We start from the raw sequence: 16492 nt of genomic DNA, 5'->3' as shown, positions 1-16492 counted from the left end.
GGCGTCATTGCTCGAGTCTGTCATGCTTTTGTCCCTGTATATGGTTTAGGACTCTTGTATTATCATTAAACCCAAGCAAAACAGCATGGAATTATCAATGGAAAATTTGACAGAGGAGAGGATTATAATTGGTGAGTTATTCTAATGCAATAGTTATTTTTTATATAAAAAAAATAGTACCCTTTTAGTACCCTGATAGTTCACAGTGCATTAAGGAATGTAAACAAATGCAACTTTTGATTTTAATAATTATTAGTAAAAGTTGAAATTAAAATTAACAAAGATCAATAAATGCTGTAGAAGTGCAGTTCATTATTAGTTCATGTGAACTAATGTAGTTAAATAATGTATGAAACCTTATTGCAAATTGTTACTGACATTCTAACTGGCAAATTTGCGAGATGTGTCTCGAACGAATGGATTAAGGGACTGTCCGAGGTGCTTAAAAAAAAAAAAAAACTTTTCTCTTTCTTCTTTTTATTTTATTTTTTACCTAAATGATAACTATTGGATTATAGTCAGTCAAATTTTGCCATCGATAATTCCATGCTGTTTTGCTTGGGTTTAATGATAATACAAGAGTCCTAAACCACATACAGGGACAAAAGCAATGACGCCTTCGACGTGCGATTTCGAGAACACTATAGGGAACGAGCACGTTCTTTTCGCCTGTTTGGACACTTCACACACGTTTGCACTGCCTGTTTGGTTTACCTGTTTACACGTTCATAACGTGCGTTTTGTCCTACTCAAAACACATGTTTTCGGCGCCCATTTTTGTTACGATAAACGCGCAACAAAAACGTGCGCTTTGGGGTCACCGAAAACGCACGTTTTTGTCGTGCGTTTATCGTAACAAAAAGAACGTCGAGAACGTGCATTTTAAATAGCAGATCACACGTCCTGATGCGCGTTTTCCGTGACCACAAAACGCACGTTTGGCTGTCGCGCGTGTCAGTGTGCAATCAGACGCCTGACAAGGCGTTTATGAACACTTTGGCTTGCCATAGTTGCTCAAACAAAGACGAGACAAAACCGAGAGTGTCAGAGCTCTGTCACAAAACCAATAACTGAACTAGACAGAAGTGACAGAAATCTGACACTTTGTTGTTTATGATGGGATAATTCTCGAGTTTCAGTCTGAATTCAGCCAGAGAAAGCGCGCACTTCGTTTCAGCGATGACTAATCTGAACACCACTGATTGGCCATCACACTCAAACTCAACAGAAACATGTGGAATTGGTTATAACATACATGATTAAAAAGGCTTTGTCACAGTTTTTAATAAATGTGATAAGTGATACTGTTTGAAGGCAAATGCTTGGATGGGTAAAAAAAAAAGAAAAAAGAAGAAAAGTCTGAAAATTGCTTTCCAAAACAACAATTGTGGCTGTTCATGCGTTTATGTCTAGGATTGTTGTTGATCTTTAACATTATAGTAATGAACAATATGACATATTTTGAAATGCAGTGCTGTTATAATAACATGTTCTCTGTACTTTTATGGGGGATTTAATTTTTGTATTTTATTTATTTGTAAATTGACTGTGAAAAAGTTTTAAAAATATTTATAAAAATAACCTCTCTCACACACGCGCCGTGTCATAAATGGGTTCACAGACATGTTCGAGAAGGTTATCTGTTTGGGTGATCAGTGTAAGATGGGGGTCTCTTAAAGAGTATGTTGGGAAATGAAGGAGGGAGTTCCAGTACTATGTCTTTGTGAGGTTTCTACAGCTTCTATATTATCAGAGTCTATACATTATTTTCTCAACACATTCTCACTAACAACTCGTCTGGATGCTTTGTCAGGACTGCTTGGTGTCACTTTATAACACACTGGGACCCCTTCAGTGTTCAAAAACTATTATAAACTCTCAGTCTCTCTCACATACACACCAGCCAGGATGATTCCTACTGATCCACTTACTTGAGTTTGTCCAGTGTGCAGTCTGGATGGTTCATTGTATCAGAGAGCAGCTTCACTCCTGATTCTCCTGGGTGATTGTAGCTCAGATCCAGCTCTCTCAGGTGTGAAGGGTTTGAACTCAGAGCTGAAGCCAGAGCAGCACAACCTTCCTCTGTCACCAAACACTGAGATAATCTACAACAACAGTAAGTGTTCATGTCAGTGTTCTTCATTTTTAGAGAATATACACTACAATAAACAACACGGCTCTTCAACCCATCAATTATCTTTACAAGGACCTCTGATTGATTGCAATTAGTGATGTTGAGATTACCCAATTTCAAAATTGACCATGATTACAATGGTCACGTTATAAAACACAGGGTTCGTACACCTTTTCCAAGGTCAAATTCAAGCACTTTTCCAGCACCTTACACCACCGTAAATTACATACCAATACAAAGTCAAAATTATTATTTCGTGTTTTTATCACATTAAAAGAGATAATGCGATAAACAGCCAAAATTGTGTTTTGTAATAGCAGAAGGATCAAATATTTAAGCAAATCACAAGTTTTATTTTTCAAAATATATCACTGTCTAAGTAGATAATGCCTACGAATAATACTTTTCACTATATTAATGTCCAAATATTGCTTCCCAGATAATGTGATTTTCAGGCTGTAAAACTGAAGTAATTTCAAGGGCTGAAAATATGAAGACAGGATTTGAACAGAAATATTTTACAGGCCTTGGTTTTGGGACACATTCTTGATATAGACAAGGTTTGAACAAAATCTGAGACAGTGCAACGACAACCTGTAATTCCATTTTAACCCAGGAGACTCTGACAGTGCACAGGCACCTGCCTGATAAATAGCCTATATTAATTGAAATAAAAAATTTCATTGCCAAGACATACATTTATCTACTGGAATAGAGCAGTGCAAATATTGCATAACATTGCTATCCTCAACCTTACAGTAGGCTACTTGTATGACACTCCATCTGACACGATTTCTGTTCAGCAATCAACGATTGTTGTTATGCACTGGGCTACCGTTTGCAGGTTTTAATTTGCGGGTAGTTAACGTTACAGTTACTGTGCTGTAACTTTGCGATGTTCACTGCATATTCCACAAGTGAACGTGCCATAACGGACATGCAATACTAACATTACATTATCACCACTGTGCTATGACAACCATTTATTTCAATGGCTTGCGCCGCGCGAGGACGTTTTGTTGTTGCGTTGACCAAAGCGGAGCGCAGCATTGACGAGCTTGTGCGCACACCGCGGTCAAAGTTAAAAATAGTTCAAGTTTTGCCGCTATGCTCTGTGACGATTACCCACACGGCCAATAAAAATTGGGCATCCAAAAAAGCGCGGAAATCAAAATGAAAACTCTGCCTACTTTTGCTCTGGCCAGCATAGCGCAAATCGCTCTGTATCTGAAGGGCTACATTTTATTTCTCCATTTAATAAACAAACTATTCAGTCAGATAGGTATTTGTTGTGAAAGAAATAGTTATAATTTCAAGCATTTCATCCAAAATTTAAGCACTTTTCAAACCTTGAAAACACAATCAAAATTCAAGCAATTTCAAGGATTTCAAGCACGAGAATTTGGAAGCTATGGTTAAAAAAAGAAAACATTAAAATTAGTCTTTCAGACTTGTGTGTTGTGTGCCCTCTGTCTGGATACTCTGTGAGGCTGTTACTATAGTAGCTGAGTTCACTAGGTGACTGTCTAGGTAAGGCAGGGTGCATGCAAAGCATGAACTTTCAGCACATGTGAAACTCTCAAATTGAAAACATGGTAGAACAATGAAATCTCCTGGACTTGTACTTGCTGAAGAAGCAAATTAAATAAGCTATTGGGGCATTTTGGCTATCTAAATATGATTCAGGAGTAGTTGAAGACAGGTATGCAATATGCAAAACATTCAGATGAAAAGTGTCAGAAAAGCGGAGAACACATCTAATATGTACAGCACCTGAGGGATCATCACCATCCACACCCAGATGAAGGTAATCATTTTACAAACATAATAAATAGCCTGTTAATTACTCCTATCCAAGAATCGCAATAAGCTAAGCGCTTTGTTATTTTGATAAGAACAAGGTCTCAACTTCAAATTAAAACAATAAATTAGGGATGTCCCGATCCGATCCACGGCATCGGTATCGTGCCGATACTGGCCCAAAACGCTAGATCGGATATCGGAGGGGAGAAAAAAAATTATCCGATACCTATGATCCGATACCCATTAGGGGTGGAACGTACGTATTCGTACTGAACGTACGTTCGGTGCATGGATTTACACAGAGAATACACGGTATAAAAATAAATAAATCTCGCGTGCACATTAATTAATGTAATATGGAACTAACGTTACTGTTAGATACGCGCATATGCGGGTTCTTTAGGGACACCTAATCTGTAGCCCACCTTAGCTCTGAACGCGCGTCTTTATCGCTTCAAACGCTCACTTTATCATTATACGCGCGCGGCGCGTCCTATTCGCTTTGGACGCGCGAATGGATTCAAACTGTTCAAGCATCGAACTAGACGCAATAGACGCAAATTTGCCGCTCTATTCGCGTTTGGCGTGAACGCAGCAAAATGAACAGGCTGCGATGTCAAGATTGCAATGCTGGAGTGTGTGTGTGTGTGTCAGAGAGAGAGAGGCACGGGCGCGATCGAACAGTGGAAACATAAAAACATACTCCGTCATTTTCATACAGGACATCATTAAAACTGCAAAAACTGTTTAGCCTACTTATATTTGTGTAAAACACAACATTGTGCTTTTGTCAAACTGTAAACTCTTGTCAAACTGTAACTGTCACACACGCACACGCACACACACACACACACACACACACACACACACACACACGCTGTTTAAAAGCAAAAATGATCTCATCTTTTGGACATTCATCATTGCATTGGTTTTCATTTCTTGTCCTAAAACAGAGCACTAATCGGTTTATTTTTAAGTTACACATTCTACATTGAATAAAAAAGAAAATCAAATGTGTTTTTAAAAGTAGTATTATTTTATACAGAAATAAATTATTTATAATTCAGATGAGAATAAAGTTAAAGTTCATTAAAATTTTAAGGAAACAAATATATTGATCTGAAATATAGCAAATTAATTTTACATTCATTCAGGTTACCAAACATATCTCAAGGTCTTTTGAATAAAGGCTGGCAGTATTTCATTATCAGCTGTTGTTGTGGACTATATACTGGAGAAGTATTTGTTCTCCATTTGAGTGAGATGTTTTTATGTGGCTAATTGAGCAAAGTGCTTCCATATATTTTATTATTATTAGTATTAGTTCAAGAATAAAATAAAAATATCGGATTGATATCGGTATCGGCAAATAGCCAAAGCTTCGGTATCGGTATCGGTATCGGAAGTGAAAAAGTGGTATCGGGACATCCCTACAATAAATACCATTTTGACACTCTTTAATGCATGTGACAGATCGCTATAGCCACATATCTGTTTAAGCGGAAACATGGAGCGCACCTGAACTGATCATCTCTGTATCTGTGCATCTCTGCACCTGAACTGATCATCTCTGCACCTGAACTGAGCATCTCTGTACCTGAACTGATCATCTCTGTATCTGTGCATCTCTGCACCTGAACTGATCATCTCTGTATCTGAACTGAGCATCTCTGTACCTGAACTGATCATCTCTGTATCTGTGCATCTCTGCACCTGAACTGATCATCTCTGCACCTGAACTGATCATCTCTGCACCTGAACTGATCATCTCTGTATCTGTGCATCTCTGCACCTGAACTGATCATCTCTGTATCTGTGCATCTCTACACCTGAACTGATCATCTCTGTATCTGTGCATCTCTGCACCTGAACTGATCATCTCTGTATCTGTGCATCTCTGCACCTGAACTGATGATCTCTGCATCTGTGCATCTCTGCACCTGAACTGATGATCTCTGTATCTGTGCATCTCTGCACCTGAACTGATCATCTCTGTATCTGTGCATCTCTGCACCTGAACTGATGATCTCTGTATCTGTGCATCTCTGCACCTGAACTGCTCATCTCTGCATCTGTGCATCTCTGCACCTGAACTGATGATCTCTGTATCTGTGCATCTCTGCACCTGAACTGATGATCTCTGCATCTGTGCATCTCTGCACCTGAACTGATCGTTGTACTACTAGTTTGTCATGAACACTTCCTCTGAAAATCCTCCTGTCTGCCACCGGTGGTCTCACTCATCTGAGTATTAGCTGTTAGACTACAAATCTCAGAACTTGCATACCTGGACTGTTTGCACAAACATTTGTTCTCCATTTTATGGACTATATAAGCACCGAACACGCTAAGTCTAATTTCGAAGTCTTGTTTTGCCATGGGTAACTTTTCTGAACTTTTTTCCCAAAACTGATGAATTCATCAATTTAGAGATCCATATTAACATATATAATTTACTCTCAGAAACCAAACAGATTCTCTAATCCACTTTACCAAACAAAATTCCCTATGGATGACACTTGACCCATGCAGATAGGATGAACACATCTGTCCACAGAGGAGCAAGAACGCCAAATCAGAGAACATCTTGTGTCTGTATTGCGGTCAAGCAGGACATCTGAGAGCTAACTACCCAACTCCACCAACACAACAGTATTCTCCGAATGGTGACTACCTCCATTCGTCCTGGTCATTCTACTTCATGTATAGAAGTACCTATAAAGATAATGTTCTCTACTAGTACCATCATTACTACAGTCACTACTTGACTCTGGTGCAGCAAGAAGTTTTATTGATATGGATTTAGCTTGACATTATGAGATCCCACTCATCCCCTGTGAATCTCCCTTGGCAGTGGCAGCGCTAGGATGGACACCCTCTGGGAACAAACAATGTGGATCCTTAAACTTGTTAGCTTCATGAACCAAACACATGCATATGTAAATATACATTAAGTGTACATTTAACAGATTGATCACACTTATAATCACAGATCACATTGATCACACTCCTGTCTGATCAATTGCTCCTGTCTGCCTCACTGCCTGCTGTGAGTTTGTTTGCTTCGGTACTGTAAGCTCCATCTTAGCCTCGTATTTCTTTGTTTTGAACCATCATTTACTACAATTTCTAGTTACATCGCTAGCTTCCATTACTACTAGCACAACATGCTAGTAATTCGCTAGCCTGCTAACGCGCCACCCATGCGCTCAGCTATTTTTATTTATTTTTTCCTCTCACGCGCTCGCGCCTTTGAGTTCATAAAAAGCTCAGGTGAGTAAGAATCAGTCAACAAACACGGTGAGTAATGTCTTGTCCTGTTATTGCCACCTGCACTGCATGTCAAATGTTTAGCATCGACTTCTCTGTCGGCAATATAGAATTTATATGTGATAACTGCAAGGAGACAGTTAGGCTGACCGAGAAGATTTCAGAACTAGAGACACGCATCCAAACTTTAATTGAGGATAGTAAGAGTGCTAGAGCTTTAGATACTGCTTTGGATGCGCCTAGCATAGTGAAGTCTTTACATGACTCGGTTCTGCCTGAAGTAAATTCCATGCAGCAAGGCAAATGGGTGACAGTGAGGGATCGCTCTAGTCGCGGATCAAAAAAACACTCTTCCATTCCGATTACCATAACAAATCGATTTGCCCCGCTCAGTGAAACACCCACTGAGAATTCTGTTGATTGTGCCCTAGTTATTGGCGATTCTATTACACGGAACGTGAAAATAGAGACACCAGCCACCATAGTCACATGTTTGCCGGGAGCCAGAGCACCTGACATCAAAGCAAATTTAAAAGCCAAATAAAATGCTGGCTAATGCTAATCGTAAATTCTCACTGCATGGCATTATGTCACAATGGCATTAACAGGTTCACATAAGACGATTCCGAATATACATATTCAGTTTAAAATGCAATATTCAGTTTACATGAATATTCGCTTGTGTGGAGCCGTGGATCTTCCTCGCATCTGTTTATCTTACATATAAACAACTCAGCGACTAATCGTAATCAGCAACAACTGCAATATAAACAAGATGACTTGATGAACACTTGCTTTTAGTCATTGACACACACAACTCTGGCAGGAATTAGGAAAAACAACACATGAACCATCTCTCTATGATAGAGCGAAAACTAAACTAAGCGGTTTGATTGGCTGTCTGTTCGCGTGATTGGAGCATGATCACTACATCAGCTTGTCCTGTATATTTGTTGGATGTATAATACTGGTGTCCAGCAGATGGCGCTGCTGACCTCCTCTTCTACAGTCATACTTGCACACAGCGAAATCTTCTAGACAACCCCTGCAGGCCTTCTACACCCACAACCCATTCCTCAACAACCTTGATAACACATTGTTATTGATTTTGTCACTGATCTCCTGGCCTCCCAGGGCAACACCAATACTACAGTCATTCATTTTTTTTCTAAGGCATGTCGATTAACACCTCTACCTAAGCTCCCAACAGCTTTCGAAACAGTAGAACATTTCATCCACTACATGTTTCGCTATAATGTACTACATCAAGATATTGTCTCAGACCAAGGTTCCCAGTTCACATCTTGGGTCTGGATAGGGCTGGGTATCGGGTTCGATACTTTTTAGGTACCAACCGAATTGTCTCGATACTATCGAGTTTTGAAAAATGACATGTTGTTCGGTACCAGATTTCGATACCTAAGGGGTTAACTTGTCAACGTCAGTGCTCAAACAAATACATATGAAATGCACAACGACACACCTAAAGTCGCTCACGCACATACACGCAAAGTCTATACACACGAGACGAATCAGTAGAATCACCTACTGAATGTACACTGCCGTTCAAAAATTTGTGGTTAGTCAGAATTTATTTTCAGTAAGGATGCATTAAAGTGATCAAAAGTGACCTTAAAACATGTGTAATGTTACAAAAGATTTCGTTTCAAATAAATGATGTTCTTTTGAAATTTGTATTCATCAAAGAATCATGAAAAAATGTTTCATAGTTTCCAAAATATTAAGCAGCTGTTTTCATATTTCTGTAGGATCATGTGACACTGAAGTATTGATTTAGAAAATTCAGCTTTGACATCACAGGAATAAATTACATTTTGAAATATATTCAAATACGATTTTAAATTGTAATACTATTTCACAATATTACAAGTTTTACTGTATTTTTGATCAAACAAATTCAGCTTTGGTGAGCATGAGCTCTTTATAAAAAACTTTTTGTTCTTTGTTTTCTTGTTTTTTGAGTCAAACTGAAAAAATAAAACCAAAGTTTTTCTGAGGTAATGTGTTATGTAATCTTGTTAAAATGGATTTCATAAAATTGGTATCGAAAAAAGTATTGTTCAGGAACCGGTATTAAAATCAAGGTATAGGTATTGGTATCAGTATCGAACTTTTTTGAACGATACCCAGCCCTAGGTCTGGACAGCCTTCCACCAATTCAATTTAAATATAAGCCTCACCTCAGGATATCACTCACAATCGAACGGTTAAAGCGAAAGCCTGAACCCAGAACTCACAAGGTTTCTTAGAATATACTGTCAGCAGAATCGGTTGGACTGGAGCAGCTTCTTACGCTGGGCTGAATATGCTCAAAATTCCCTTCAGAAACCCTCCACTGGCATTACCCCTTTCCAATGTGTCCTGGGATTTCAACCACCTCTTTTTCCCTGGTCAAGGGAACCCTCAGAGGTTCTGGCCATTAATGACTGGCTCCGACGGAGCAAGACAGTGTGGAACCAAACACACGTCCAGCTTCAACGTGCAGCAAATAGAAGAAACAAGCTTATCTTCACCGTCGTTCCAACCCCAATTATGCACCAGGACAATGGGTCTGGCTTTCTACTCTGGATCTTTGTGTACGCCTGCCTCCAAGAAGCTCAACTCCAGGTATGTGGGCCATTTCAAAATCTTAAGACAAATAACTCCCATATTATGGAGTTATTATTAGTCAGTTGGAGCCAGTTGTCTCCAACTGACTAATACCGCATTTCTCGAGGTTCGTGAGTTTGTAAAGTTTTTTTTAAATAATCTTGATTTCTCACTTGTCTGCTTTTTTGGGCCAATCAGAGTGAACAGCAGCACTAATCGAGTCTCATGAATTCAGTCACACTTTTGTTAAGTAAAAAAATTAAATTTGGGTTTGTTTTTCACCAAATACTGTCATATACCCACCAGAACACATGGAATATATGACACGTGTCGCATGGGACCATTCTGTGATACTTTTGACTCTTTTTTTAGCTTGATGCTGTTCGCTATTCACTCCCATTATGTGAAAGGGTGTGAGCGAATTTTTTTGTTGTTGAAATTCTCCTTCTATAGTCCAAAAAAAAGAAGGGCATACTGCATTAGAACAACAGCAGGGTGAGTAAATGATTAATTCGTTTTTTTTTAATGATTAAATATTCTTTTAAGTCAGTTGCATAGAATATTAGAACATAACATTAAGAAATATATATACATATATGACAGCTTACTGTTATTTTGCACAGACCAGTTGAAATCCCCTTAAATACCTCAATTTGTTGAGTTGACAGTTTGGACTCTTAAGTCCAATAGAGAGCAGCGTCACTCCTGAATCCTGCAGGTCATTGTTACTCAGGTCCAGCTCTCTCAGGGAGGAGTTTGATGATTGTAGAACTGAAGCCACAACTTTACAGTGCTGATCACTGAGATTACAGTGTGTTAATCTGAAAAAAGAGAGGACTCTGATTAAAAGGCATGCTGGTGTTCCCAACAGATCAAACAACTTCCTTGGTCAACCAACATCAACATAACAGATCATGCTGATTGACATTCTGGTCTTTTGTAAGGAAGATTCACCAATTTAAATAGACATGACTTCATATTTCATTGAGATTAAGTGTATAATGTTTTATTTCTTTGTTTATACAATCATTTATAGTGAAAAAAAAAGGTCTTGTTAGCTGAATAGTGTCATTTGAAATATTTTTTTTCAGTTTTGTTGGACTTCTTGCCTTATTTATTGATAGTACTGTGACACAAAGATGGGAGAGAAAGGAACAGGATCAGGAAGGGACCTTGAATTTGCCTGAATCTCTGTTATGTTATATATATAGCGTTGCATATATTTGAAAATATAATATCAGATATTTCATGCCATAGCTAACAAATGTAAAAAAGGAAAAATGACATAAAAGCAGATCATCGTTCATTCAGCGCTGTTGTGGCTGCGGTGTGTCACGTAACAAGCAATGACGCGTCACCATGGAAACCAAACAGACAGCGACTTAAACGCATAGACTTGTTGCATGTTAATGTTTTTTCCTTTTTTGGAAACTCACAGAGAAAATTTTTTTTGGTAACCGCTTGCACACGTTTAGTTTTTCATTGAGCGCACCTGAACTGATCATCTCTGTATCTGTGCATCTCTGCACCTGAACTGATGATCTCTGCACCTGAACTGATCATCTCTGATTATCTGAGTTTAGGAATAGGAATGTTGTCCCATTCTTGTCCAATACAGGCTTCTAGTTGCTCAACTGTCTTAGGTTTTCTTTGCCGCATCTTCCTCTTTATGATGCACCAAATGTTTCTATGGGTGAAAGATCTGGACTGCAGGCTGGCCATTTCAGTACCCGGATCCTTCTTCTACGCAGCCATGATATTGTAATTGATGCAGTATGTGGTCTGGCATTGTCATGTTGGAAAATGCAGCGCTCTGAACTGAGTGCTGATAACAACTTGGGTTGTCCTTGTCCTCTTAAGTCCGGATGACATGGTGTCCCAGTTTTCCAAAAAGAACTTCAAATTTTGATTCGTCTGACCACAGAACAGTTTTCCACTTTGCCGCAGTTCATTTTAAATGAGCCTTGGCCCAGAGAAAATGCTTGCGCTTCTGGATCCTGTTTAGATATGGCTTCTTTTTTTACCCATAGAGTTTTAGCCGGCAACGGCGAATGGCACGGTGGATTGTGCTCACCGACAATGTTTTCTGGAAGCATTCCTGAGCCCATGTTGTTATTTCCATTACAGTAGCATTCCTGTATGTGATGCAGTGCCGTCTAAGGGCCCGAAGATCACGGGCATCCAGTATGGTTTTCCGGCCTTGACCCTTACGCACAGAGATTGTTCCAGATTCTCTAAATCTTTGGATGATATTATGCACTGTAGATGATGATAACTTCAAACTCTTTGCAATTTTTCTCTGAGAAACTCCTTTCTGATATTGCTCCACTATTTTTTGCCGCAGCATTGGGGGAATTGGTGATCCTCTGCCCAGCTTGACTTCTGAGAGACACTGACACTCTGAGAGGCTCTTTTTATACCCAATCATGTTGCCAATTGACCTAATAAGTTCCAAATTGGTCCTCCAGCTGTTCCTTATATGTACATTTAACCTTTCCAGCCTCTTATTACTACCTGTCCCAACTTTTTTGGAATGTCTAGCTCTCAAGAAATCCAAAATGAGCCAATATTTGGCATGACATTTCAAAATGTCTCACTTCAACATTTGATATGTTATCTATATTCTATTGTGAATAAAATATAAGTTTATTAGATTTGTAAATTATTCCATTCCTTTTTAACTCACAATTTGTACAGTGTCCCAACTTTTTCTGATTTGGGGTTGTAGTTTTAGTCGACGAATACTGATGACATTTTAGTCTAGTTTTAGTCAATGAAAATTGTATTTTAGTCACTTTAGTAATGCAATTCTATTTAACCCAGTCAATATAGTATAAGTACCTAGTAGTATAGACGAAACCAACATTTTCTTTTAGCCAAACCCATTTCAAACACGTTTGAGTGCATATTTCCAGTATCCACTAATTTGTCTACCAACAGGTTTGCAGGGCTGACTCAATCGACGGCTCCCATGTCACTGAGGTTTTTTTTCCTTTTCTTTTTTCAAAGAGTATATTTCTGAAAAAACTACTTTTAATAACTACTAATACTGCATTGGGGGAAAACTACTAAAACCTTAGTCAAGCAAAATTATCTTACATACTCTAATGTACTTAAAGTATCAAGAGTAAAACTAGAGGTATGTATTCTGCAGGGGAAAAAACTCCTTGTCAGGGTTTTTATTATAGTTTTGTATTTATATTATTCTACTACTGCATTCTACTTCTGTATATTTTCAAGGTCGTTACATTATATAATTGTGTAGTTTAATGTAAAATCATATGTGTGGGAAAAAAAGTACTTCAGTAGGTTACTTAACATTTGAATGTGAACGAAATATGCAGTTCCGAAAATTAAAGAAACAAAATGTAGGTCTATTGTCACAATATTAACAAATTGTTGCTAACTACAGCGTCCTATACAAAGGGCGCATCTGAAGCGTTCGGACCGGTGTTGTGCCGAATTTCGACCCCCTGTCAAATTATTACCCCCCTCGTTGAAGTCAGTACCTGATTGCCTAATCCTAACCCCTCCCCCACAACTAATCCTAAATCTACCAATACTAGGGGGTAATAATTTTGCGGGGGTCGAAATTCGGCACTACACCGGTCTAGCCTACGGAGGATTGTTCTTGTCAAATGAATTATCAGGATGGCAGCTGTCCTCTTGCACCGTTGCTTGGCACCAGGAGCAGTGATCAGAAACACCTGGTTGCACAATTAGGAAATCCTACGAAGGCTACATGGTGCGTCCTTCGAAGGACGCATATAGGCTGAATCCTTGAAGTCTTCAGTCCTTCGAAGGATGCAGCCTTCACGTTGGGACACAGCTGTCATGTTCAAAATGTCCCCCACGCTAGCGTTTCTTCTTCTCTCTTCTTTCCATTTCCGTGGCGGCGCTAAGCAAGTCGGTAACAGCGCCACCTGCTGTTGTGGAGTGCGAATTACATGACCGTTTACTAGCATGTGTGTCGATCTGAAGGCATTTGTGTGTGGATCAGCAAGGCGGAAAATTAGTGCCAAAAGTCACGTGACAGTTTTTCGTACTTGTAGAATTTTGTTTTGTACTTGAAGGAGTTTGTTTTGTACTTGAAGGAGTTTGTTTTGTACTTGAAGGATTTTGTTTTGTACTTGAAGGTTTTTTTTTTTTACTTGAAGGATTTTTTTTTGTACTTGAAAGATTTGAGTTTGTACTTGGAGGATATTTTTGTTATTGAAGAAATACGTTTCTTTGTATGTAAAACATACTGTATTTGTACGTTTTTTATTTGCAGAACAAAATGCATTAGTTTGTGAGTGATGTTTTGTATTTGCAAACCACACTGAGTTTGTTTGTGAATCGTTGGGTGTGAGTAAAACACGTTTTGTGTGTGTGTGAGGTTTTGGCATGATTTTAACTCCATAAAAGCAGACATGGCAAAAATGTACCGGGAAAACATTTAAACATAAGTCAAGTCAAGTCAAGTATATTTGTATAGTGCTTTTCACAATACAGATTGTATCAAAGCACAGTATTAAATTAAAATAATACAACAAGGTTTGTTTCTAGTGGAATTTATTGATTGATAAAATCAAATTAAATATCCCCAGAATTTCCCCAACTGAGCAAGCCAAAGGCAACAGTGGCAAGGAACCGAAAAACTCCATCAAGTGACCTAATGGTGTCCTAAAACTCCATCAGATGACCCAATGGAGAAAAAAAACCTTGGGAGAACCCAGGCTCAGTCGGGGGCCAGTTCTCCTCTGGCATTTATTAACTAGAGGCCGGATTGTAATTTGAACTGTAAGATTAAAAATATTATATGAATGCCTGGCTGAAGAGATGCGACTTCAATCTAGTTTTAAACTGGGAGAGCGAGTCTGAGCAACGAACAGTATCAGGAAGGCTATTCCAGAGTTTTGGAGCTAAATGTGAAAATGCTCTCCCTCCTTTGGTGGTTCTGGATATCCTAGGTATGACCAAAAGCCTTGAATTAAGTGATCTTAAAGAGCGCGATGGATTATAGGGCGATAGAAGATCCGTTAAATAGACTGGAGCTAAGCCGTTTAGGGCTTTATAAGTCAGTAGCAATACCTTGTAATTAAAGGGATAGTTCACCCAAAAATGAAAATTCTGTCAGTAATTACTCACCCTCATGTTGTTCCAACCGCGTAAGACCTTCGTTCATCTTCGGAACACAAATTAAGATATTTTTGATGAAATCTGAGAGCTGATCACTCCTCCATAGGCTGCTAGGTGGCCCAAACTTGCTGGTTTAGAAAAGTTATTAAAGAGATCGTTAATATAGTCCAAGTGACTACAGTGGTTCAATCTTAAGTATATCAAGCGACGAGAATACTTTTTGTGCGCAAAAACAAACAAAAATAACGACTTTATTCCACTTTTCATTTCCTTCTCTCTGGGCCTCGTAGTGTTTTTGCGCTGCGCGTCTGTGTTATACGTCATCACGCATCACACACATGACCAGCGTCGGCCAATAGTGAGCCTACGTGGTGACGTGTAACACAGACGCGCTGCGCAAAAACACTACGCGAACCAACTAGAGGTCCAGAGAGAAGGAAATGAATAGTGGAATAAAGTCGTTATTTTTGTTTGTTTTTGCACACAAAAAGTATTCTCGTCGCTTGATATACTTAAGATTGAACCACTGTAGTCACTTGGACTATATTAATGATCTCTTTAATAACTTTTCTGGGCCATAATATCTTAATTTGTGTTCCGAAGATGAACGAAGGTCTTATGGGGTTGGAACAACATGAGGGTGAGTAATTACTGACAGAATTTTCATTTTTGGGTGAACTATCCCTTTAATACGGAACTTTATAGGTAACCAATGCAGTGATGATAAAATCGGTGTTATATGATCATATTTTCTTGATCTAGTAAGAACTCTAGCGGCGGCATTCTGGACTAACTGTAGCTTGTTAATTGAGGATGCAGGACAACCGGCTAATAAAGCATTACAGTAATCTATATTTGGAAATCAACAAACAACAAATAAAATTAGCAGCTCTAGGCACTTTATTTTAAACATGCACATTACAATTAGCCTATATGACTGTTGTCAATAGCAACGCATTATAACATAGCGGACATCTCTTCCATCACCGTGGACGCGCTCTCTCGTTTCATTACAATGCTATTATAAATTTGATTAAATAAAGATTAGATTTGATAAAATACATTGATGAAAAACAAATAAATGTATTTGCAAATATTATAAAATGAAAAGACATTTATTTTAAATGCATAGCGCAACTTTTTCATGAGGCAACAACATTTGATAAATAGGACAGAACAAGAAAAACCATTAATAATCTTAATGTTTCATTGGGCAAAAGTATTATAGGCCTAATATGAAAGGCTTCAATATAGAGCGCCAGAGCGGCTTATTCGCATCCCGTGTGCAGAATGATGCGCTTGAAGTAACATGGAGTCATTGAAAAGTTCAGGAAACAAGGGGAAGAGAATAGATATTGATGCTTAGTGTATCATATCTGTGCAACAGTTTATTGAGCCTTTTCTTTTAACAGTTGTAAATTTCAGTTACTGTGTGTGTGAAGAACACTTCAAAGTGCGCACTACTCAAGTGTGATCTGACACACGGAGAAAGATCATAATTTAGAAACAGAAATAAACTCCAGCGAGATAAAGTAACATTACTTTTATGAAAAA

The 16492-nt window shown here is 38.6% G+C and overlaps 1 protein-coding gene across 2 annotated transcripts in view; it reads right to left on the bottom strand.

The window, feature by feature from the left end:
* LOC311294974 (uncharacterized protein) overlaps positions 1-16492 on the bottom strand; it is a 124560-nt gene that overhangs the window by 19638 nt on the left and 88430 nt on the right. For both annotated transcript variants that reach the window (XM_084416105.1, XM_084416106.1), the window contains 2 exons: positions 10465-10638; positions 1932-2105 (listed from right to left, as the gene is read on the bottom strand). In XM_084416105.1, coding sequence (XP_084272231.1) covers positions 1932-2105; positions 10465-10638 — 348 coding nt within the window. The remainder of the gene's footprint in view (positions 1-1931; positions 2106-10464; positions 10639-16492) is intronic.

This window comes from Rutilus rutilus (genome assembly GCF_951802725.1).
Source record: "Rutilus rutilus genome assembly, chromosome: 1".
Lineage (NCBI taxonomy): Eukaryota > Metazoa > Chordata > Actinopteri > Cypriniformes > Leuciscidae > Rutilus > Rutilus rutilus.
This window is presented reverse-complemented; position numbering and strand designations above follow the sequence as displayed.